The sequence below is a fragment of the Leuresthes tenuis genome, unplaced genomic scaffold (genome assembly GCF_036924035.1).
Source record: "Leuresthes tenuis unplaced genomic scaffold, fLeuTen1.0.hap1 SCAF_13, whole genome shotgun sequence".
Taxonomy (NCBI): Eukaryota; Metazoa; Chordata; class Actinopteri; order Atheriniformes; family Atherinopsidae; genus Leuresthes; species Leuresthes tenuis.
In genome coordinates this window covers 11,858,016-11,882,078 of record NW_027325367.1, presented here as the reverse complement: position 1 = coordinate 11,882,078, position 24,063 = coordinate 11,858,016, and the positions used below count along the sequence as shown (strand labels likewise).

Sequence of the window (24,063 nt, the reverse complement as noted above, 5' to 3'; positions counted from 1 at the left end):
CGCTCTGCTTAGTTAAGGCCTGAAAACATCTCAAAAAGCTTTGTTGACCCAACAAACATGTCATTTGGTGTCACAAGTCTTGAATGTTTTTTTTAAATGTTTTTGTGGCAATTCATTCGGAGCTTTTGTTCAGTAAAATCTAAAAAGATGGGAGCCTCTTTTAGATTGTGGTAAAAGAATCTTTTGGGACTCGTTTTGCATGCATTATTTTTAGAAACGCATGTTTACTCTGGAAAAAGAAAGCGTTTATGGTAACAGCCTAAACGTCTATCTGGCACGGAATACACTTGATGACTCTTATTGTACATGTTAAAAATAGTTTGCAAGTCTATTTCTGGAGCGGTACCAAATTGAAAGTGCATTATGGGGCAGTACAGCCTGTACTTGTTTTATATGTCATTGCCTTTGTGCCCTGCAGCTACAGCTATGACCTGAGCCACTCACTGCAGTACAACCTGACATTGCTGCAGAGACCTTACGAACGGTGGTCGTCAGCAGCTTCCCCTGCTGAGGAAGAGGTGCATGCTCAGAGCAAGCAGGACAGTTTTGACATCTTCGAAGATGAGGGTGTGCCTACACAAGGTGAGCACAGGTTAATCACTGTGACTGTTGCTTATTTTCTCTCTTTATTCTCTTTAGTCCGCAGAAGCACTGCACTCCACTTTCCAACATGGAGACTGCTACAGCGAATAAGACGAGCAACAGAGAATGGATGATAAAGCAAGCTAGAGTCAGAGAGTCAAGTGGATGGATGAGAAATTGAAAGAAATGGAAATAAGAGGCTTTTTGAAATCCTGTAAACTTACAACAGAGCGCCTTTCATACTCAGAGAGCCTATCCCAACTGTCATTGGGCTTTTTTTCCCCTTGATAATGAATGGTTTCAGCCGCTTCCTCGTTTAGTTATGTGGACTTCAGTGTCGTACAGAAGTACTTCGCCCCTAACCAACACCTCGTGCTCATTAGTTTGAGGGGTCCTACCTTTCTTGGCGGGTTTGTTGCGCTTTCATATTCATTTCACTTCCTAATATTGAATCTAAAGGTGGGATATCCAGAGGCTTTGACATGTTTCTGTATCTGTACTTCTCCAGAACTCTTCATTGTGTTGCTTTCTTAGTGGCGTTCCAGTCTCTTTGGCATGTCACAACAAGTATGAATATACAGAGATCATCTTATTTTTAACTAGGTCTGCAAAGGCATTATATAGTCTGTTGGAATGTAGGCAAAAGTTATACAGTCAGAGCCATAAAGAGCAGCCACAGATAGGACCGTATACTTTAGCTGTGAGAAAATCAGGATAATTTAAGGGATCACACAAAAACACCATATGAACTAATGGAAATTGGATTGATAAGTATGGGTATAGAAGAAGAGTGATGCAGCCGAGGACATTCGTAATCTTCATACATAAGATGGCTCGGGCAGCATTTGGGAAAACAATATGTGCAAAAAGACAGCAGCTTTTGGAGAGGTGTGTTTTTCTCAGATTAACCCACGTGAATCTGATGGTAGAGTTTGTGTGTAGAAAGCCAGGAGAATTCTTGCCAGGTTGCGTAACTGATGGACTGAAGAAAGGGACTGGTAACTTCGAAGGGAAAATGTTCCTATGACGATGTCAAGTTGCTGATATATTTGCTAAAATGAAAAGTTTCGATGATCTGCTCTGCAGCAGGTTTTGTCTTCATCATGCTGTAGCCACTGAAGTCCATTTTTTTAGACCTTAGCTTGCATTCATTGATGTTATGTATGATCTGTGTATTGTAACACACTCTTCTCTTCCTTTTTTTATTTTCAGTTTTCTGGCTGATTATTTGGACTGATCCCAGTTTAGCAGAATGACCCAGTGGTTTGATGTGTTTCTGTTTTTCCACCACAGTGGTTTACGGCCTCCAGAACGAGCCGTACTACAAGTACGTGTGGAACGGGAAGCTCCTGGAGCGGGTTAAGGACATCGTGCATCCTGACTGGCTCATGTATATAATCCATGGCTTTTGTGGCCAGTCCAGTATCCTTTAAGCATTGCCAGGACAGTTGTGTTTGATAGAATGTGTGACTGCTGCTTTTATTCAAGTGAATTTGTGATTTTTATTTACATATTTGCAGGCACAATCCACTTGTTTCCATGAAAAAAAAAAGCCATACAAACTGCAGACCTTTTTTGAGAATTTCTTTGGACATGACATTTGTCGGCACTGACTGATTCAACAGAGCACGGAGGAGTGGAAGACGCAGCTCTTTCCTTTCTCTTTTTTTTTTTTTCTCCTTTTGTTGACACTACTCATCTCTCAGCCCCATCAGAGCACGTGGAAGAGCCTATGATTCACCACAAAATTGCAGGTTTTTAGGGTTGTAGCATAACAAATGTGGCGGCAGTGACAAAAGAGTATATTCGGTCAGAATAGCTAGTTGGTCTTTTATTTGCATGTTTACATGTTGTGTACAGGCATTTTTGCAGGGTTTGTTGATTCATACTAAAACTTCAATAACTCTAAGGTACTTTTAATCTGAAGTTTTGACTTCTGCAACTTAGATCTACATAAATACATGAATCTCATCTAGACTTCTGAAAAGCCTCTATTATATTGATGTATGATTTAGTGCTGCTGAGAATAAACAGTCTGATATATGAGAGTTAAAGTCTCCCCTAGGCTGAGGTTTTAGTTTACAGTCGTTTGTCATCTTGTCTGCCTTGCACAAATCACATTAAGCTGCGTAAAATGTTTGCCTTTTTGCTAAATTCTGTCAAAAACAGAAATTATTATTATTTTTTTTTTTATAGTGTTGCTTTATTTTTCAACCAATTATTATTCACAAGCCAGCTTTTGTGTTTTGTTTTTCCAGTGCTAGTCCACAGTGAAGTTAAACCCACTGATGCACAGAAGTACTTTACTGCACAATGCTGTTGTCTCTCTGTTCTGTGCTGCCACAGTTATATGTGTGGGTGACAATCGCTAGAAACTGTTTGGCCTTCACTGCGGTTTTCTGAGAATATGAGAGGTCCCGTGGGTACAATATGATGAGGGTCAGCTGATAGGTTAAATGCAAATGTTTGTAGCCGCTGGGAAGCACAGACGCACGTGTAGTTAAAAGGAAATGCAAGAATTTCAAACCATAAAACAGCAGCAAGAACCGACTTGCCATGTGAAGATGTAGAGATGTATTAAAGCACTTACTGGAGGGCACAGTCTCCCGCTGCCTGCCTCATATTTTCTGCTCATAAGCTCTCTCTCTTTTTTCTTTTCTCCAGACAGTCCAGCCACATGCACACAAGCACACGTGTCTCTTTTCGAGTGAGCAAAAGTTGCAGCTAATCATCCACTGAATAACACACATTCTTCAGTTGAAAAGACTCTGACAAAGACAAGGAAACCATCTGAGTTCAAGTCGGATTGTTTGTTTTCAAATAGAAGGATTTACATAAGCTGTTTGAAAGGCTGCACTTCAGGATTCACTTTTTTGGTTGATTTTATGTTGGAGTTGGTGCCGCTTATATAGATGTCTAAGATTGCAGAGATGTTTTAGTGCCATTAAATTCTACATGTTGCGAATATTGTTATAATATAGTAAAATGTCTCTCTTTTAATGTTTTCCATCATCCACAAATGATCGCATTCTGTTTTTAGTTACAGTTTTACAGGTTACCAACCTTTGTGGACCTGAGGTTGTCTCTAAGAGACGTGTGACAAGTTAGAAATTTAAAAAAAAAAAAATTGTATCTGTGTGTGTATGTATTTATCCAAGTGATGCTTATTGTTATTGCTGCTATTATTATTAGTAGCATTATTCCTCCTTTACCCATTAACTGCAGAATTGCTGATCTATGGTCGACCGGTTCACATCACCCTCATTGCAAGACGCTCCAGTAAATTTGCTGGGACCCGCTTCCTGAAAAGAGGTGCTAACTGCGAGGTAAAGCAGTTTCTAACGCAACTGCTGGGAGAGTAGATGGTGGAGGCAGGACCGAGGCCCATCAGGCTGTTCGAGATGACTCAATTTGATCACAGAGGGTTAATTTAGTCCGCTGAGTCTTTACTCAGTATTCATGAGTGCCTGTGTAGGTGTGTGGTGGGAAGGATGACCTTTGGGTGCAAATGTTTTTGTTTTTTTTTGTCTGTGGCTGTGTTTGGACTCTGATACTGAGAAATGATTGCACTACATTTTCAGAATTTTCTACTGTGGTGAGCAGATAAACGAGTGGTTTTGTAAAACCTGTATATTTGTGGCATATATCCCGATGATCAGTTTTTGCTTTGTGTCAGTTGGTAAACTCTGCTCTTTGTGCTGTTGGTCTGCAGCATTATTTGTAATATAATTAACATGTTGCTTGGCTTTTAAGTAAGTTCTTTATGCATTGAAACTGAAACTGAATGATCGCCTCGGTTTAGTCTCAGAATATGCACCAAATCTCCCCTTTGTTTGCATACAACCTCGCTAACAGGACTTTCTAGATGTTTGCTCATATGTGGAAAAATGTATTCTTTCTTGATCAGGGAAACACTAACTTTTGTTAACCGTGTTCATGGCTCCATTGTAGTTTTCCTTTCTTTTTAAAATTTTCCCAGGGGGACGTGGCTAATGAGGTCGAGACTGAACAGATTGTCCACGATGCCTCAGTTATGTCTTACACCACAGGAAGTTACTCCTCGTATGTCCAGGTGAGAGGTTCGGTTCCACTCTACTGGTCCCAGGACATCTCCACCATGATGCCGAAACCCCCAATAAGATGTAAGACTACTTTAACAAAACTCTCTTTCTATCAACGGCCTTCTTTATGGTTGCGGATGAGAAATGTTCCTCTTTGTGTGATGTACAAATAAACATATAAACTGAGATTTGACATTTTAATAGCTGTATTTATGGGTGTATAATTAAAAAGAGACATTTTTAAACATTTTTTTGTATTATCCACACTTCGCTGCCCATGACCAGAAATAACCCTGCTCGAAAAGGAGAATGATTTCATTAGAAAAACTGCATTAAAAAAAATGGTGGCTTTTATTTTTTTTACCAAGGCTGTTTTTTCACCCTTTTCCACCACTGGCACAGAGATAAAACAAACTTAAAAAAGGAAGTAGTTGAGGGCAGTATAACCCCCTTTTGGGATTCATCTCTGCATCTCTCCTGTAGTCCTATTCTGAGCAGGATAAAAACACAAAACCAGTGGCAGCGGGAGGTGATCAGATCCCTGAGACTGACGAGACTGGAGACTGCTGTGCGTGTCTCTGTGTGTATTCTCTGGAATACATTAGTGCTTCCTTGTTAACAATTCCTGTATAAAATCATAATCTTTGTTCCCGCTGATTTGCCCTTTCATTTATCCCCAGATGACATTTATCATTGTGAGATGCATGCTCTGTGTGTCCCTAAGTTCCATCTGTGCATTACTTTCCACATCGATCTGCTCCCGCTTTGATACTGAAAGACTGTCCTCACCTGGCATTTCTGAAATGATGCCCGAACCTTGCAGCATCAGTTTTCAGCATGTGTGTGTATGTGTTGTCTGACACAGTATGCCTTTGATATTGAAATCCTCACTGTTGATCCTTGTTCAATCATTCATGTACTGTGCAGACGAAGAAAAGAAATCACTAAATTATTCATGTTTGGTGTAGTTTCAAGGGTCAGCAGTTGAATATCAGCTGCATGTCCATATCTGTGTTTTAAAGAAACATTTGAATATTTTAGGAAATTTGTTCTCTTGTCAAAAGGCTAGATGAGAATAGCAGGAACTTTACCCATGGCCTCTTCAGTTTTCATTTCAGGAACCAGAGGCTAAGGAGCAAAAATCCACCTCCCCAAGTTGGGAGATACTTTCGGGATTTGAGTGAATGCAGCCTCACTTTGTCAGTGATCTGCACACAGCTGTTACATGGCAGTGAAGAGACACGTTATTTGTTTTTACACCTTACTAGTTTGCCCAATCTTCCCTTTACTTTAGGCGATGGTGGAAAAGCAAAACTGAATTTCTGAAGTAGCTTTTTCTACCAAGACTTTAATGAAGAAATACCTTTTCTGAAAAGGTCAAAAATGCAGTCTGCAGCTTATTTCCGATAGGTCCATTATTCATATTCACACCGTTTATAACATTAAGCAAGAACTACCTCCCATTTCTATGACACAGGCAAACAGAAAAGTGGCAATTAGTAAAATATATTCAGCATACAAATGTGAACAAAGCTTATTTAGATGAAACGGAAGTTGCAGCAACTGTGGTACATAATGCTTCAAATGTTGAGGTTTTCGAGATGAGCACTCAAGATTAGTCAATTAATAGTGAATCCATACGCAACGCAGTTGTAATATTTATCTTATTTTGATGCTGGCTGACATCCTTTAGACAGCTCTAGGCTCAACCATTAGTCAAGGCTAATGGTTGTATAAGTGTATGAAATGTGTTTATGGCAGCCGCACAAGTTGACAAATGTCATGATTGCCTAGGAGATGAGATGGATGGCTTTCGTTCACCGTCGTCATCATTATCAGCTTTTTGGGCAAGTGGTAGGTGTGGGGCCCCTGCGTGATTTGCGGGTACTTTCCAAAACATCATAGACAACACTTTTACAAGACAAGAGTTGGAGACTAGACTGTTTTTTACCTTTTAAAAAAGACCAGACTGTCTAAGGTACACATGCAGGGTGATTAAAGGGCTTCGCATGTAGTTTGTTCAAAGGAGAACTTGCTACAGTTCCTCTGTGGATTAAAAAAAAGTCTCATTTGCTTTTGTCTCTTTATGTTATCAAACACTTTTGCTCTCAGGGCTCTCTGGGTGCGATCTGTTACAGGACTCATTATTCTTCTTGTAACTGAAGATTCTTTCTTATGACTCTGGCTACATGTCTGGGATCATTGTCCAGCAGCAGAATAAACTTTGAACTAACTAGATTGCCTACATGATGGTATTGTGTGACAGATAAGAGCTGAAACCCATTTCTACCACTGCGTGTTTGTTGGCTTCAGACAGAGGATTACCTTTTATGTAGGATTAGATCCATATTCTGAAGTCATGACAGACTATGTGCATATCAATCAAGATGGTTTTCATTCTGGTAACCGTCTAAATGATTAATATTCAAACATTTTCGGAATAATTTTCTTCTACACTTTGTTTTTCTTTTTTTAGTGGACCAAGCAGATCCATACGCCCACGTAGCTGCCCTCCATTTTGACCAAATGCTTCAGCGGTTTGGCTCACCCATCATCATCCTCAACCTGGTTAAGGTAACAAGCACTTTAAGAAACTCATATAAGCTTTATTGGCTTATAGCCAAATGGCATAGATTTAAATCAGCAGGGGATTTGTAAAACTCTTTGAAATTGTGATCAGTTGCAGTGATTAAGGAGAAATCCAAGGTTTATAGAGTGAAGGTTGAAGCGCAGAGTCTCTTTAAACGTGCCGTCTCATGTTCACATGCACTACACAGTCCAGCGTCCAGTTTAGATAGATACAAATGAAACATTCATGGTAGAATGATGAGACGGAATTATCTGATTCTCTCATTTTCCTTTGCTAAAGAAGAAACTAAAGGATGTAAAAGAGAAGCATCCTTTCCTTAGCATTTAGAGAGTTTGTTCAGCTCTCTTCATCTGCAGTTTGATTGTCCTGAAACTGTTACAAGAAACTGACTGTGGCTGTGACATAACTGCAAAGCTCCCGAGTTTCTTCCTCTAACCTTTTTACACAAACCTTGCTGAAGGACACTTCACAGGCCAGAGTACTTTATGTATAGCATTTTGATAAAAGGAAATCTTCGATCATGTCTCGCAAGGAGCTGCTGAACAACGATTTTGTATGTTGTCAGAAATAATCTTTGATAAAGTCTTTATTTTCATTAGACGGGCATTTTGGTGTGTAGATTATGCATATTTTATTCATGTATCTTTGGATGAAATGTATCTTCCCACAGTGGAATCACTCAACAGGTGAAATGGAGCAAGGTGAGATGTGTAATCTACCAAGCACTTAATTGACACTAGTTGTTGAGATATTATTATCTGGAGAGATTTTCTCAGTGGTTTGTGATTACCAGCTGTTGAAATTCTACCTTTGGTATTGATTTTTGCTGCATTGCTCTGTAAACAAACGTGCTGCAGTGAAGGGAAGGGAACATGCCCCTGCACACAGAAAAAAGGCAAACAAGGATTCCTCCTTGAACTCCTTGTCCCTGTCAGTCACTGAATGCTGAAATAATTCATTTTTAAAAACAAACACGGAAAGGGACTGAGTATCATCAAAGTATGAAGTTAACAAATGCTTTAACCCTTTCTGCCTCAAAATAAAGTGCACACGAGATATCTTTATGTATTTTTTTTCCTTCCCTATTTTCATCCTGTTCTGCATCACGTTAGACCGCTTCGATTGAGCTCATATGATTTGTAGCTTGAATTTCAAGCTCACGTTGTCCCTCACAAGGGAAGCCGTGAGATGAGGGACCAATCACAGGCCGCAGAGGTTCCGCACAAGCCACAGCCATGTGAAATTTGCAGACCTTGGGGAATAAGGGAGGGGACTTCCACCTGTGCGCAGTACACCCTCACGCTTATCCTGGAGAGAAAGGAATTGGAAATTAACCACAGAATCTCCACAGTGCACCTCTCCCAGGTGGGACCAGCAGGTGGCCTGTCAAGTCCGGGAAATATGATTTTATCATAGGCTGCTGCGTTTTTTCCGAGTGTGTAAGAAGGGAGGAGTAAGAAGCGCACATGGCCAAACATGTGATTGTGTTTGAAACAAAGCTTACCTAAATGCAGTCTTATTTGTTTAAATGCCTGGGATAACTTTTGCTGTTGCCACAGAGATATTTTGCAAACAAAAACCTGTGCATGCACATGGAACTGCATCATGCTTCTGTCACTGCACTTTCATCCACCAATTACTACTGCGGTGTGTGCTGGTTTATACCTCCGTGAGCATCACATCTGTGCTTTTGTGAGAGTATATTTGTGTGTAGTGTCCTTGTAATATGTCATCTGTGCTTCGAAGGTGTGACTGCATGTGCGTGTGTGCCAGACTGTGTGATTCGCTCCGCAGAGTGGGTGAGGAAATGTATTGGTAATTTGACTGGCTGCTGTGTTGCTTCATCACCGCTGGATGTGCGAATTCAGATATGAGCTGCTCCATGATGCATGCATGCATGCCCATTATTGCCAAAGGTGATAGGTCCTAAAGGCACAATTGAAAAGTACAAAGAGACTTTAATGGACAGTATGACTACAGATCACAGAGAGTCTTAAGTGAGTGCGTGCACTTTATCAACAAAATAATAATTGTCAGTTATATCCACTCAGTTGCGAAAAATTAGATGCAAGCGCCTCCATTTATTTATGGAATTGCCCCCAATTTAATGTATAAATGCCCACACAACATTCTAACATTTCCTTATTGTATATTTCAGAGTCTCAGCATTTTCCCCCATTGATGCCTCGAGGGAACAAAAAAAAAAAAAAAACAAGCTAGCATTTGCACACCAACCCTCGTCACTGTCAAATCCAGCTTCACACCCTCCTTGATCTGATTCACTATCAGAGCGGGTAACAGAGTGGTGATGATCACTATTTTCTTCTATCCACCAATTCCCCAACGAACCAGAGGAGGTAATTGATATGTTTCCTGTTGTGTCATCAGCAGGTCGCTGTAAGGGCTGCATTCCACGTGGCTGTAAGAAGTAGAGAGGTTGCATTGTAAATAGTTTTTCACTATATAAGATTTTCGTATAGGACGTAAGCTGTGAATATTCACCTATGGTTGGTTGGCTGAAGTAGTTATGTGGTTTGTCACATGTCTGCAGCATCTATCCTTGGTTATGTGCTTGCCATAGCTCAGTCTCTACTTGAAGCCTCTCCCTTGCTTCACGCGCCTTTGTCATCTTTTTATTCATTCTCGGTGAACACACACAGAGGATAAACGACACGGTCACGTTCGACTGTATCAGCTCCTGTTGACATAGAAACCTTTCAGCGAGCAGAGATCTACTGTGACTGTATTCTAAAACCACTTGTGTATTACACCTTGTCAGCTGTTTGATGATGGCAGGCATGTGACTTTGTGCACGTCTCTTTTGATTTACAGAAACGTGAAAAAAGGAAACATGAGAAGATTCTTAGTGAGGAGCTCTACCCGGCTGTGATCAACCTCAATCAGTTCCTCCCTCCAGACCACTGCATTGACTACATCGCCTGGGACATGGCCCGCTACACCAAAAGGTTGGAACATATTTCGCGACATAGTGAGCCTAGCTTTTCTTAAAGGTGTTGATAGAGTTGTGTTTTTGTTGTCAAAATTCCTTTTGGAGAGAGGGGAAAAAAAAAGTCCTACTGATTATGATGGAAAAGGGTATTCTATCATAAGTCAAATTTAGAGCAGTCATAGACTGCTCAACCAAGGCTGAATAAAGCAAAGCCTGGATCTTAATATAGGCTGACATCAAAGTTTAATCACTGCTATATCTTTCACCGTGCAATCATACCAACCCCGTAACATTCTTCGCTTCTTGGCAGAGGGGAATAAATGAAGTTCTTGTGAAAGTTACAGTAAAAAGCTTTGGCCACAAGTCAGTCCATTTGGACTGGTGTGTATTGCCTTTGAAGATGTATTGAATATGGATCATTCAAAGGTGTGCCCTGACGACATTAATGTGATCCTCCATGTCCTCTTTCTTTTCCAGCAAGTTATGTAATGTTCTGGACCGCTTGAGTATGATCGCAGAGAATGTGGTCAAGCGAACGGGTTTCTTCATAAATCGCTCTGACTTCTACTGTCACACCATCAGACCAGATGACAGGTGGGCCTCGTACTCCGAGCTTTTGCCGTGCAGTTGTCTCATTCCTCGTGAAAATGGAAGCAGCTGAAATGGGCATTGTTTGAATATATTTATGCCTTCAGTCAGCTCTTGTGCAAAATAAAGCTTGCGCATTTTATGCTGTTATTTGAAACCAGCTATAAAAACAGTTGCGGATTTTTGAACATGTAGTACTCACACTGGGTCTAAGTTAGAAAGTTTAGCATGTGCACTACCAGCATTACACCAAACCACCATGTTTTCTATATTTCTATACAAGTTCCAAGTGCCATACAAGAGAGTGAGTGACTTGTCCATTCTTGTATGTTCAGAATCATACTTCAATTACTTAATTTTGAAACTCTCAAGATGTTAATTTTTAATGGAAATTCTGCCTGTTGGCAGGTTTACTGCGGAGAGATTTCCGCTAATGAGCTGAGTAAATTGCCTTCCATGTACGTGGAGCCTGCCTCTGCCATTGTCTGCTTATTTTATCACTTTCACTCTTTATAACAGTCATGTTACATAACCTGAGGACTGTGCCACAGACTGTATTTATTAGCCTTTCTTTTGCATTACATAACACTATATCACTCTTTTATGCCCAACAACGCACCGATCCATTGCTCCCATGAAGACAAACACATTCATCACAAGCTATTGTGAAGATGAACAAATCTATTGGTCACATGTAGCCTTCATCACATGAAAAAAAATGGTATTCCTCATGCATATGTTGATGGACAGTTTAACTACTACTATGTCACCAACTTCATGCAACTTTCCATTTTAACCGTTGACAGGTTTTCTTCACAAGGCGACTTCCTTATTGAGACTACTGAACCACCTGACAGATTTAATGAAGCAAAACCTGAAGTCAGAAATGCAGATGCTCAGTATCTGACCCTGACTGGACTTATATTTTGAAATATTATGATTTAAAGAATAGGTAAAAGACATATGCTGGTCTAATATTTGAACCAATAGCGAACCATGACTCTTAGACCTTGGCCCCTTTGACACCTGTGTCTTTCTCTGGGGAAAAATATTGAAGGCTAAAATTGACATAAAGTTTCCTTGATCAAGCACATAATGTTGATATAATGTACTCTCTCACGATTCAGTTAGATTTTAGTATTAACACTGTTTAATTAGGCTTAAGAGAAGCTTCAAATTATATCTCCTGTTCCCTCCTGTTCCCTCCTGTTACCTCCTGTGCCAATGAGGGCCTTTTCAGTACCATACAAAAAGGATAATGTTAGCTGAGGTGATTTTGGGCATCATTTGCCTGAGTTTGTACAAACAGCTGGCAGGGACCAAGTAGAATATGACTGACTGTGGTTATTTCAACTGCTGAGTATCTCTTTTTCACTTTCAGTCTGGAAATATTATCACAGTGATCATGATGATAATCATATTTTCACAGTGTGATTGTGGGGAATGGATGAGGGAATTTGCCTGCAGAAGAGTAGAATCAATAGGGTTTTTTTTCTATGTACATCCTCTTCTAATAGTTTATTCACCTTGCTGAGTTTGATGTTTTTGTTTCTTTTGTTTTGTTTTGCAGGTGGGGAGATCTCGGTGGATACGTTACATCCAGTGGAAGACTGCAAGTATGGGATACTGTGATCAGAACTGGTTTTCATTTCATTATGTGAAGATTATCTTAAGCTATAAACCAAGTTCTGAATTTCTGAAGATTGCAATATGGCGAATAAGATATTTCAGTACAAAAAACGAGGGAAAAATTCAACTGAAAATCCAACAATATCACAACATCGCTTGTAAAACAGTAATAAGTCGAGGAAATGAAAAACTGTTTTCTGAAATAAGACAGAATAAAGAATTATTCAGATATACGAAGGGCTACGCAAGCCTCGGATCCTCAGAGCTGAGGGTTCCTGGCCACCCCTGACTGCCTTAAAGAAGCTAACATACTCAGGCATCACCCAATAGTTTCTGGATTTGTTTTTTGATGCCTCAAGCTTGTTATCCATCAATATTTTATTTACTTTAACTTTTTGTTTAGAAGCTACTCATATATAGGTTTATAGACTTTTATCATATCGGTTTCCTGCTAAAGGTTTGACATTTGATGTACATATATTTTTCTTTTTTAAATACTCGGATGGGCTGTTTGCTTTCGGTTCTGTTATTCCCCTGAAAGCATACTCGTCTAGTTCATATTTGGCTTTTGGCAGTACATAAACGGCTTGTCGGTTAATCCAAACTTTGTTGCTGCAGACCGGCGTGTTACGGACCAACTGTGTGGATTGTTTGGATCGGACCAATACAGCCCAGTTTATGGTGGGCAAGTGTGCACTGGCCTATCAACTTTATGCCCTGGGAATGATTGACAAGCCCAAGCTACAGTTTGATACCGACTGTGTGAGGTAAGGTTCATATATTTTATAGCCACCAATCGCCAAGTATTTGAATGTTTGTTCATGTGTATTGTTGAAAAAAAAAACAACCTCCATACCAAAGAATATATGCTGTTTACCACTCAGTGAAATAGGTACATGTATTTTGGACAAAATTAAAGATATTCCCACCAAAGCTTTAAATCAATATGTGCCCCAAAACTCGCTTTTTCAGTCACAAATCATTTTTCACCAAATTACAAATAATAATTCCTCCAAAACCCCCACTGACCACATAAGTAGGATTGAAAACAACCGAGATTCAGTGACCCTGGTGTTCATATGTGCGTCTCTGTTTTTCATGTGCCTCTCAGGTTGTTTGAGGAGCTGTATGAGGACCATGGAGACACTTTATCTCTGCAGTACGGCGGTTCTCAGCTGGTCCATAGAGTGAAGACCTACCGCAAGATCGCGCCCTGGACACAGCACTCCAAAGACATCATGCAGACACTGTCCCGGTACTACAGCAATGCTTTTTCAGGTGTGTGTTTCACAGACGCTCCCAGGTGCATTATCATTCACACATGATTACTTAGTCATTTTCACCACTGATTTTATCCTGCGAATAATCCATATTGAGATTGCCAAATGGATCTCCCTCTCATGTTACAGGTTACCTAAGAAACTCAGCTTATGCATACACAAATACTGTACACTCTGTACACTGCATGTGTGCAATATGCTGCATAGACAAAAAAAACAGTACAGTTTCCAGGTAAAAAGTATAGATACTGTGATGGAACACAAAGTTTGAAAAAGACAAATTGCACAACCTGCTTAAAAAATGAATATTGCCAATGTACATTAATACTGCATATTGTGCACAAATTATTGGTGCAAGCATGCAGGAAATAATGTAACTCCCATGTTGTAGTTGATAGTTTGCACAGTTTGCTTAATCTGTACTCAGGTTTGTGTTTGAGACATCACAGGTCATCACGATATACCATCCCTTTGAGCCCAAAGCTAGGATGCAAAGTGAATGGAACAGTCTCCTCTTTGTGTTGCTGGGCCTTCTGATTTACACATCAAACACTGAGAATACAAGAATATATGAATATAGGACTTGTATTACTGGTTACTGGATTGTATTGTTGGTTTACTGTTCAAATCCACTGGAATGACAATTGCAAGGTTTTTATGAAATCTTTTAATTGTATTGTTGATTGCTTAAAAAAAAAAAAAAAGCACTTGATAAGCTATGTTGTTACCTTGCTGAGTTTGATGTTTTTGTCAATAGTTACACAACTAGGTCAGTTGTTACCTGGAGACATTTTTATTACAACAATTTGCAACTAGGATACCATTTAAATCAGTTGCTGACTTGGATAGGTCGATAATACCTGCCTTTAAGACTTGTGATAAATATAAATGACACCCTGGTTTGTTGTGAAATTACAGTGTGTCTGTAAGAAAACATGGATGAATGTACTCAGGTCTTTCCATGTCTCACTAGTCACTCATGTTTTAAGTCAGAAGAAACAGAGCTGTACTACTTGACCTACTTCGTCTTCCCGTTTCTTTGCTTTTTCTTCTTGTCATACACTCGATGTTGAAAGGTGGTATCATTGGCTAGTTCGGGAGAGGAGCCAGAGTTGTTTAGCCAGAGTGAAATGTCAAGTGACAAAGGCTTATATGGTGCAATACACACACAAACAGACAGTACTCAATATTTTCTCAAGTGCACACTCAATAATCCCATGACCTACATGAGTTCCCTTGATTTGATGTCCCTGACACAGATGACTGTTGCTCTGCGACTCCGAGACTGAAGAAGAGTGCAAACCTATAGAAAAAACAAGAAATGCCTTGTCTGAGGACCAGCTGGTGTCAACACATTGTCTTACAAGGACACAGTCATAGATCGAGCGAGTAATTCATTTTCATGATGTAATTCATTTGCAAAACAAACTTTGATGTTGCCAAAAAAGGGTCACGCTTCAAAGCCCTTTACCAGTACGTATCAGTTTAATCCATTCATTGTTTCCTTTTAAAAATGCTTTCTCTTGCACCCTGAGAAGCTATGACTCAGTTACTTGAAGGAGTGTGTCACCTAAAAAAGAATCAATCCGCATCAATTACTGATAAAGTGTAGTCTGTTCTCCTCTTGCTGGGTGTGGGATTGCACAGTGGAGACTATAAATGGGGCTCTTAATTCTTAACTCTCAATACAGTGACGGTGATCAGAGACCCGTTTTAGATGAAGATGCCTTTACCAAATCCACTTTTGCCGCAGTCTAAGTCTAAGTTTGCTTAGCCGATGTCCGTCCTTAAAAGAAAAATGGCAAACCGTTGTTCTCCTTGGCATTTTGCTGGAAAAAAGTTTGATGTCTTCAAATAAAGAAGACCAACCTTTCTCTTAGACTGATCTTTAGATAAGAGTCGTAGGCGTACCGAATCTGATTTCACGCTATCGCACATCAGGGGCATCAGTGAAAATGTCTTTAAAACCTGCTAAACTTTCTGCATGATCAGATATCGATTGGAATCGGGGAGAAAAGAAAAACCAAATCCACTATTTAAAAGCCCGAATAATTGAATGTGTATGATAAGTTCTCAGATTTTCTTCCCCTCCTGCACGTCTTCGTTGCAGCCATTGTTTCCTTGGTCGAACAGGATGAGTCCCGGAGGTTGTTTCGTACCGGATCTGAAAATTATTTTTAACTTGTCTGAAAAGAATCCTCTGTTCCAAAGTTAATGACTTCAAATCGCCTGCTTTTTACACTTTATTTGAATAACTGTGCCATATTTACACACGTGTCTGGAAAGGTACACGTTAGTGCTCATTTTACGGTAAATTGTGCATGCTTTTGCATCATTTCCAAACACTCCTCTCTGACTCACAGACGACTCTGACTCTCTGACTCAAAGCATAATTATAGCACATGCTGCCATTTGCTTTGCAAACTCTTTGCAGCAATTGTAAGTGCTGTAAAACTGAATGCTTTAATGAGACAAAATGTCCAATAATTACTATGTGCATTTAATTCCTAGTACATGTTGTGAAACCAGGCTTTTTTTGCCAGCTATTTCCCTTACACGTGTGTATTGTGTTCACGGATCATCCCTGGCTCTTATTTAGTGATCTGCGGAATAATTCTCAGGCTGAAAAATGACCAAGAGAAGAGACTTTGTGGGCATGCTTTAATAGACCTCAATTTAGCTTCTAATTATCTGTTGTGACTGCCGGTGTAGCTTCCACGTGGCTTTACAGGTGGGCGGTGGAATAAATGGCATCTGACTGGGCAACATGCAAAACACGTGCCACCTGCTGAACCCACAGGCGTCGTTGGAGATTATCTTATACAATCTCTTAGCCAAAAATGTTTTAGTGCAGTCATTAGGAGAGCTTTTAGAAGTACCTTTGGTTGTGATGTGCATGAGACACACGGTGAGTTCAGCTTTACCAAGATTTTATTGCTCTGCAGTGCTTTTCTTTGCTTTATGAGTGGCTGGTGAAATGTGTCTTCGAAAGCCTGGAACTTTAGGTGTAAGTTATGTACAAGTGTGAAGTGATTTGTTTGTTTAGGTCACTTTATTTGTTAGCTGGAAAACCACATGTAAAGTGAGATCATAAGCTTGACTTTAATGTTCACGTTAATCATCTGTACTGGGAGCCACTGCACAGAGGCACTTTTGGTTCAAATCTGCTGAACTAAATGCGCGTTATTACGATTCGAAGTTTGTTCTAACAGATGGCCGTTTATGACAGAAAACAATATTCAAAGTCACCGTTTAAGATATTTTAGCATCAAAACAAACCAAAATTGGGAAAACACAGGAATCAAAGGAAAAGGCCATAGAACAAAGATTTGGCTTCAGTGCAGTTCCACACTGTTTTTCCAGCCACATTCATGTCTTGAAGCAGTTTGAGATGCCAGCTGCTATGTGTTATGTTGGTAGATGGGTGGGGGGGATTTATTGATTTTGATGAGATCTGGCCCGTCTGCTATCATTAGCTCTTCCTCCTCTGTCCTGGAAAAGATGGTGTTTTTGTTACTTACTCAGACTGGGTGCATTTGAACAGGAAATATTAATAAGAAAGAAAAAAATGTAGCTTAGTTTTGTGGGTTAGTTTATCTCCCAAGATGTTGACCCTCCTCCTCCTCCTCCTCCTCCTTCTCCTCCTCCCTCTTCACCTAAAGCAGTGATAGGAAAAGCACTGATGATTCATTCGCTGATGCTTTTTTTGAAAAATCAATAGATTAAAGTTGCTTTATTAAATCCTGAACAAAGCAAAGTATCATCAGTGGATGTACTTAGATATCTTAATAAAATACCAACACCACTTCCTCTAAACTGGATGGTTTTAATGGGAATATTTTGTATTTTTGCTTGAAAAATAATTCAAATAGTATATCAGAAAATGATTCCCTGTCAAATGCTTTTGTTCCCTGTATATTCTTTGTATGAAAGGGACTCTTGTCCAATTTGATGGGCTTTTTAGTGTGTTGTGTATGATTAATGTGTTCAACGGGCTCTTTCAGATGCAGACAGACAAGACGCCATCAACTTGTTCCTCCAGGTTTACCAACCCTCAGAGTGTAAGCCACACCTGTGGGAGCTGCCCACAGACTTTTATCTGCATCAGAAGAGCACCATGGCACTTCCCCATGACAGACGCAGGTAAGCACACGTATGTCATGTACACTCGTACACACACACATTTCAACTCACTGACACAAATGTTCCATTAATCTGAAGAAACAAATCAACTTTTACTTGAACGTGCCTGTATACGCAACAAACATGAAATTTATGAACTTTCAATTGCACCCAATGCTTTTGGAAGTGCTCACAAAACTGCTCAGTGTTAATTTTAAGTCCAGGCTGTTGCCTGTTTGCCGAGGCTGTTTACGCAAGTCCAAGGAGTCCAAGTGGTTTCAGTGAAGCCTCGTCAACTTGACAAGGATCGTAGAGTTTTATCCTGAAGGTTTGATTACATGGGTGGTACTCCCAAAGTGAGCTTTTCCGGCAGCTTCAGTATCTAAAAGTTTAAAAAAAAAAAAAAGGATCATGCAGTGGCTCAGCAAAGCTCAAGCAAATAGTCAAAAACGACCAAAACGATAGCATGTCGTTCAATAATTTCAGGAGTGTGTGTAGCATTTGATCAAAACATTGCACGGTCAGTGCACACAATACAAAGGTTTACAGAGCTCATTACAAATTAGACAAAACAGCATTTTTTTCAATAAGAAAATGACCAAAATGCAAATATATTTTCAGCAAAGTAAAATGACAAGTAAGCCTTTGCTGTTAGCAAACCAAAAGCTGTGTATCATAAAGAATAAAACCTCACTTTACCGTACTTGTTAATAGGTTACATTTTTAAGTGTCCTGAAAGTGCTGCGCTGTTAGATTTGATGAGTCCATTTGCTGTTACCCTCGGCACCGTGTGCCTGTATTTATGCAGGACTGCTGTTGAACAGATGCAGCTGCTGAAAAGAGATAGAAGCTGTTTTTCATATATCGGTTGCTACTTATCTGCAGAAAAAATAAAGACCTACCCACCGCTGATGCCAAACAATGGCGGCAGACCTGCATCGAGACGGGCTGCGTGAAAGCTGTGCTTCACAAAGCCGGCTTGCCGCTCTGTCCCTGACTTGGCTCAGAGCAGCACGTCAACTTATAGAAAATATCTTTCTAGGCATTTCAAGGTATGAAAGCAGGGGAAGGAGAAGTGACAAAGATGTAACTGAATTTCTACGTTCAAATAGTCCTCTTTCTGTTGGATGGTGGCTGATCAGACACACATGCATAACGCCGAAGGTTGCAGCACAAAAATGACCCTCGCAGGGAAAGAAGAAACTAGGAAATCTACATTGTCCCTCGTCACTGAACCCAGTTTGTTGCTCAAGAAAATGTACATTAATATCAATGCCCTCTCTGGGCCTGCGCTCATTGAAGATGGACCGAGGTGAAGTGAATTACTGTCATCCGGTTTAACAAGACAAAGTTTTGGAATTCATCTTTGGAGGTGGACCGGGGGACAAGGAAAGAAGAAGAGGAAACGGAACGGAAACATAGAAACAAAAACCAGACAACCAGCTGCTATACCTGTAAAAACAAAACAGACGACAATCCACGGCCTCTGCTGGGAATCCAGCGTTAGCTCTTCCAGGAGCACCTGAAAGCAGACAAGCTGAGAAAAAACAAACAAACAAAAACAAGCACAAGTAGCGGCAATCGCATACAACACAACTGTGGATATAGATAACCTGAAACCACAGGATAACACTTCAAGTGATTAGCGAGCATGCTACTGGGCTAATGTGTGTGTGTGTGAGAACATGCAACACCCGTGGCACAGGACCTACATGATAACCCTGCTTAATTATGAGTGTATAAGTGTACAGAGCCACAATCCACAGCCCCCCAGCAATCAGAAGCAGGCAGAGAAGGCCACAAGACCCAGGCCACCAGCAGCCCCCACAGAGCACAGAACCCAGGAATCCCACCGCAGGGACAACCACGCAACCACCCAGAAGACCGCAGAGGAAGCCCCCGGACAGAGCCCCCATAAGCATAGGGCAACGGCCCACCGACCCCGCCAGGCCCCGTGCACCGGACCAGGTCCCCAGGAGCCCGACCGCCCCCAAACCCCCCGGTAGAGGCCCCACCCAATACCCGAGAGGGCCAAGCGCCCCAGACCAGAGCGCACCTGATCCTCCTGCCCCCCCCCCGGGCAGCAACCAGGAAACGGGGGTGTGGGAAGACCCCTCCCCTCACCCTTCCGACTCTTCAATATTTTCTAATAGTGATCGATTAAAATTGAGGGGCAGCCAAACTTGTAGAACTGGGAGCGCGGCCCTCTGGGCAGCCCACATACCCAAAGAGCCCCGCCCACCAGATGCAAATCAGTGCAAACCACCCCCCAAGACCTAATATTCACAGGGTTTTTTTTAAAAGAAAAGCTGATGTAACATGGTGGTAAACGGACTCCTCCGTCCCAGTTTTTTAAACATGCTTTTGGCTTCACACTCAAAATGAGTATCTATAATAACATTTATAACAATATCTAATAACTTTTCTTAGTTTCTGTAATTGATATCTTGTCTTTGAACTAGTTTCTTGGGTGTTAATTATATGCACAAATTTAATTTAACTTGCATTTTTCACCGTGACCCAACTCTTTCTTCTGAACCGTAATCGTGTTTCATTTCGGGTTTTGACCTAGAATCATTCTGTGCCTGTCATTTCTGTGCCTGTAAGTGAAAATGAATTCGTATTTCTTGCTTTTCTTTCACTTCAAGCACATACAAAAGTTGACCCAGTTTCCTTTCACAGGCCACTAGTTTAAACATCCAAAATGGGTCCAGGTGCTGCAGCCATTATTCTGCGAAATTAGCATGGCTAGAGCTAAATTGAATTTGGCAACCACACATTGCACAAACTAGCGTAAGTAGCACATCACACACTATACTAAATCACCGCGAGGGCATTCATTCAAATTGCTCACATTGAATAAGAGTCTGATGTATTCACATGATGTACAGTAGGTAGTCCAGGCAAGCCCATTTACAAATCTAGGTCGTGCAATGCTCCAGATGCTAAATGCTCTTATGCAAGAGATTGCTACATTTCTATGTCATTTTTTTGTCTCCAGCTACACACTTTGGTGGTCAGAAGGAGTCCTGTCTTACCTTCCCGTTCCCTATGATGAAGGTATCTTCAACACAACTTCGCAGATCACTCTGCAACAAATCACTGTTATAAAAGTCACAGATGTGGCCACTGCAAGTCTAAAAACAAGTCACAAAATTACACTTATTCAAATTAAAGCCGAAACCATTTATTAAAACAACGGCCGTTTTTGACCGACATCACCCTTTAAAAAAAAATGTGATTGGATTTGGCGGAATTTAATGGATTGAAATTGTGTGTCGCGCCTGCAGTGCCCACATTCCGCCTGAACATACAGTGCAAAGTGATGACTCATTTATGTGATTGCATTGGTTACCTCACAGCAATTATGAGACGTAGCTTGCTTTGCGTACTCCTGACAGTATTTGTTTCTCGCGTTCTAAAATGTGGATGTGTGTCTTGTAAAAGTTTGTCTTCGCTACTTCGTCTACTTTTGCTTCACTTTATGTGCAGTCGCCTGTGAGGAAACGATGAAGAAGGTCACAGTGAAGAGAGTGAGCCGCTTCGACGAAAGCACTGACATCTACACAGAATTCTTCAAACCTTACGAGCTCACAGCCTTCGATGACACTTTCTGCATTGCCATGACCAACTCTGCAAGGTGCGCACACTGACATGCACGAGAAAACCCGCACGGTATCGTTTGACATTAAAGGTCTCGCCGGCTCCGGTACATTTGTGTAGAAATTCCAGAACGAGAATGTTCTTAGCAGCTTACCAAACATTTGTTAGCTTTTAATATCGGTACAGGAGGATGCAGACTTCTAATCTTCATTCTTATTTGTCTTCATAAAGGGAATTTATGCCAAAGTCAGTGGGAGTGGATCCAAGTCCGTTTACAGTTCGCAAGCCAGAGGAAACGGGAAAATCAGTGCTGGGGTAAGTGCTACTTTAACTATGTGTGTGACCACACTTGGGATGTTTTTGTTGTGGTCTTTTTTTAAATGTGCAATAAATCCCATGTCACCATGCCCTTATATACACCACTTCATTAGTCATCGTGTTCTCAGGTAACCAAAAACAGCACTCTGTCCTTTTCCCTGTTTTTGTCAAGAGGACACGCTGATGAGTTGTTTTTGTATCCATGTAATTTTTTTTAAATAAAAGCTAATCCATATAAACACTCTACTAGGAAAAAGATTAATCTAAAGATTGTATTCAAGCCACTGACTTCATGTCATGGTGGCTTTTAATCGTTTCCACATTATTGCAGCACAACATGACCCATTGTACACTATACATGTTCTGTGCTGATTCACTCTTCTGCTTTAAAGTTAACTGGTAAGGTCAGTATGTTCATTTTTGAGTAGTAGAAATATAGCTAAATTATTCATATAATTACGGTCTCCAATTTTGTGTTTAATCATAGCTCTCAAATCTAATCAACTCATCATTTTCAGGTCGCAGGGCTATTCCTGCAGGTGATTTGAGCCCATGTTTTACTATACATTGGTAAAACCCTCGGTATTTAAACAATTAAACACAGTTTTGGCTTTGTAAAAGATAGTTATGGTGTCATAGTGCTTACTTATCGAATCTTTAACTTGCAAAATTGCTGGACAGCATCTGAGCATGGAATTGAATGGTGTCTTAGATATAGCTATTGTGGAAGCTCGCCTGTTTCCCATCTCCATGCTTTACCACACCCTTGATGAAAAATAACTACTCTCTTGCAAGTTAGATCCTTCCATTCTTATTGTAGCTTTTATTTCCATTGGTCTGTAGTCTGGTAGTGGTGGTTGATCTCTGGGGAGATCTTTTTCCTTCTAGTGTAACTTTATTATTGATCAAGCAGTTCAGTCGGAGGTGCTTCTGCCTGTGCCACGGAAGACTGTATCTTATTTAATTTTTTCTTTACTATTAATTGGTTAGTCTTAAGGACCAAACAAGAGTTCATCAGGTCATCAGGAGTGTCCATGAATTAACTGCAGGAAAAATAAACTGCAGTTTTGACTCCTCCCCAACAGCCGCGATTGTGATCTTGAGAGCTGAAGTCGGCTGTAAATGAACGGTACTTTCAGCCCTCGTTTTCAACCCTCCATAATTATCCCATGATCTGAAGAAAACTGTTCAAACAGATAACGGGTTGATTAAATTTCACCTGAGGAAAGCAAGTTGACACGATTGTCTTTTTTCTTTTCTCACAGACACATTCACTCTTTACTGTGAGACCAACAAGCGGATGCAGGCTCCCGAATCAATCGTTTGCCAGTGCAAATATGTTGTTATTCAGCTGTGATGATGCGCTTGCTCACCATCAGGTGTTAAAGAAATATTTCACCTGTCAACTTCACCTCCCTTAAAACTTTAATGGTAAAACACACCTGACCCCTCATCACCGGTTACAGGTATGCACACTGGAGGCGGCTATGAGTTCTTTTAGAAGGAAAAAGTTCGACTGATTCCTGCCAAAAAGTGGTGCAAGTAAAGTTTTGAAGCTTTTTCTGCGTTCACCCACATGCACGCATACACTTTGTTCATCCAAATCGGAGTAGCAGGTGGGCGGTGCTTCCGGGGGAAAAGATTACGAACCACCGTTACAAAGCATTTTTATTTTATCCGTGCGGCGAGGCAGAGGCACAAATCTGTGGTTTCGGCCTTAGAGTTGATGATCTTGGCTCTGTTGTGTTGTATTGTACATATGAACCTGCATGCAAATACCAACAAGTTGACCTAAGCTTTAAGTAGTCCATACAGTATCTACTCCCCCACCATCAGTATGAAAACAACAGTGAGAGAAAAAGCTACGGTGAAAACAAGGCATAGTTTGGTTGTTTGGTTGCCATAATTTACCTGTATACTATGGCTAATTGTATGTGTTTTTTACATATTGTGATTTGTGTTTATGTCTGTGGATATTGGCAGCAGCAAGAGCAACAAGGAGGAGACAGTCCTCCAAAGGAAGACAGCAGCCAGCGCACCTCCACCCCCGAGCGAGGAGGCCATCTCTAGCACATCAGAGGACGACTCTGAGGAGGACAGGGACGACGAGGGCTCTGTGTCTCAGCGCTCCACCCCGATCAAACTGCTGACAGATTCTGGGGAGAGCAATCGCATGCAGGAGGTAGGAACCCACTTGCCATGCTATGTACACATCAGGTAAACACTTTTATGACAATATTCAAATGTAATATCCATTGAGATCACATTTAAACACCTCCAAGTGGAACTGAGAGGAGAAGTAGAAAAAAAAAATCAATTACTGTATCACCTCTGGGCCTA

The 24,063-nt window shown here is 40.7% G+C and overlaps 1 protein-coding gene across 2 annotated transcripts in view; it reads left to right on the top strand.

Annotated features, from left to right (window-relative positions):
• The window catches only part of fig4a (FIG4 phosphoinositide 5-phosphatase a), a 49,517-nt gene that overhangs the window by 8,279 nt on the left and 17,175 nt on the right, over positions 1–24,063 (top strand). The window contains exons 7-21 of one of the 2 annotated variants that reach the window (XM_072361762.1): positions 419–582; positions 1,876–2,004; positions 3,808–3,908; positions 4,562–4,724; positions 7,120–7,217; positions 10,066–10,199; positions 10,661–10,777; positions 12,342–12,387; positions 13,019–13,167; positions 13,512–13,678; positions 17,685–17,823; positions 20,804–20,862; positions 21,295–21,442; positions 21,637–21,720; positions 23,710–23,905. In XM_072361762.1, the coding sequence (XP_072217863.1) occupies positions 419–582; positions 1,876–2,004; positions 3,808–3,908; positions 4,562–4,724; positions 7,120–7,217; positions 10,066–10,199; positions 10,661–10,777; positions 12,342–12,387; positions 13,019–13,167; positions 13,512–13,678; positions 17,685–17,823; positions 20,804–20,862; positions 21,295–21,442; positions 21,637–21,720; positions 23,710–23,905 (1,894 nt within the window). Of the gene's footprint in view, positions 1–418; positions 583–1,875; positions 2,005–3,807; positions 3,909–4,561; positions 4,725–7,119; positions 7,218–10,065; positions 10,200–10,660; positions 10,778–12,341; positions 12,388–13,018; positions 13,168–13,511; positions 13,679–17,684; positions 17,824–20,803; positions 20,863–21,294; positions 21,443–21,636; positions 21,721–23,706; positions 23,906–24,063 lie in introns of both variants that reach the window. The other variant, XM_072361761.1, reaches the window with a different exon arrangement.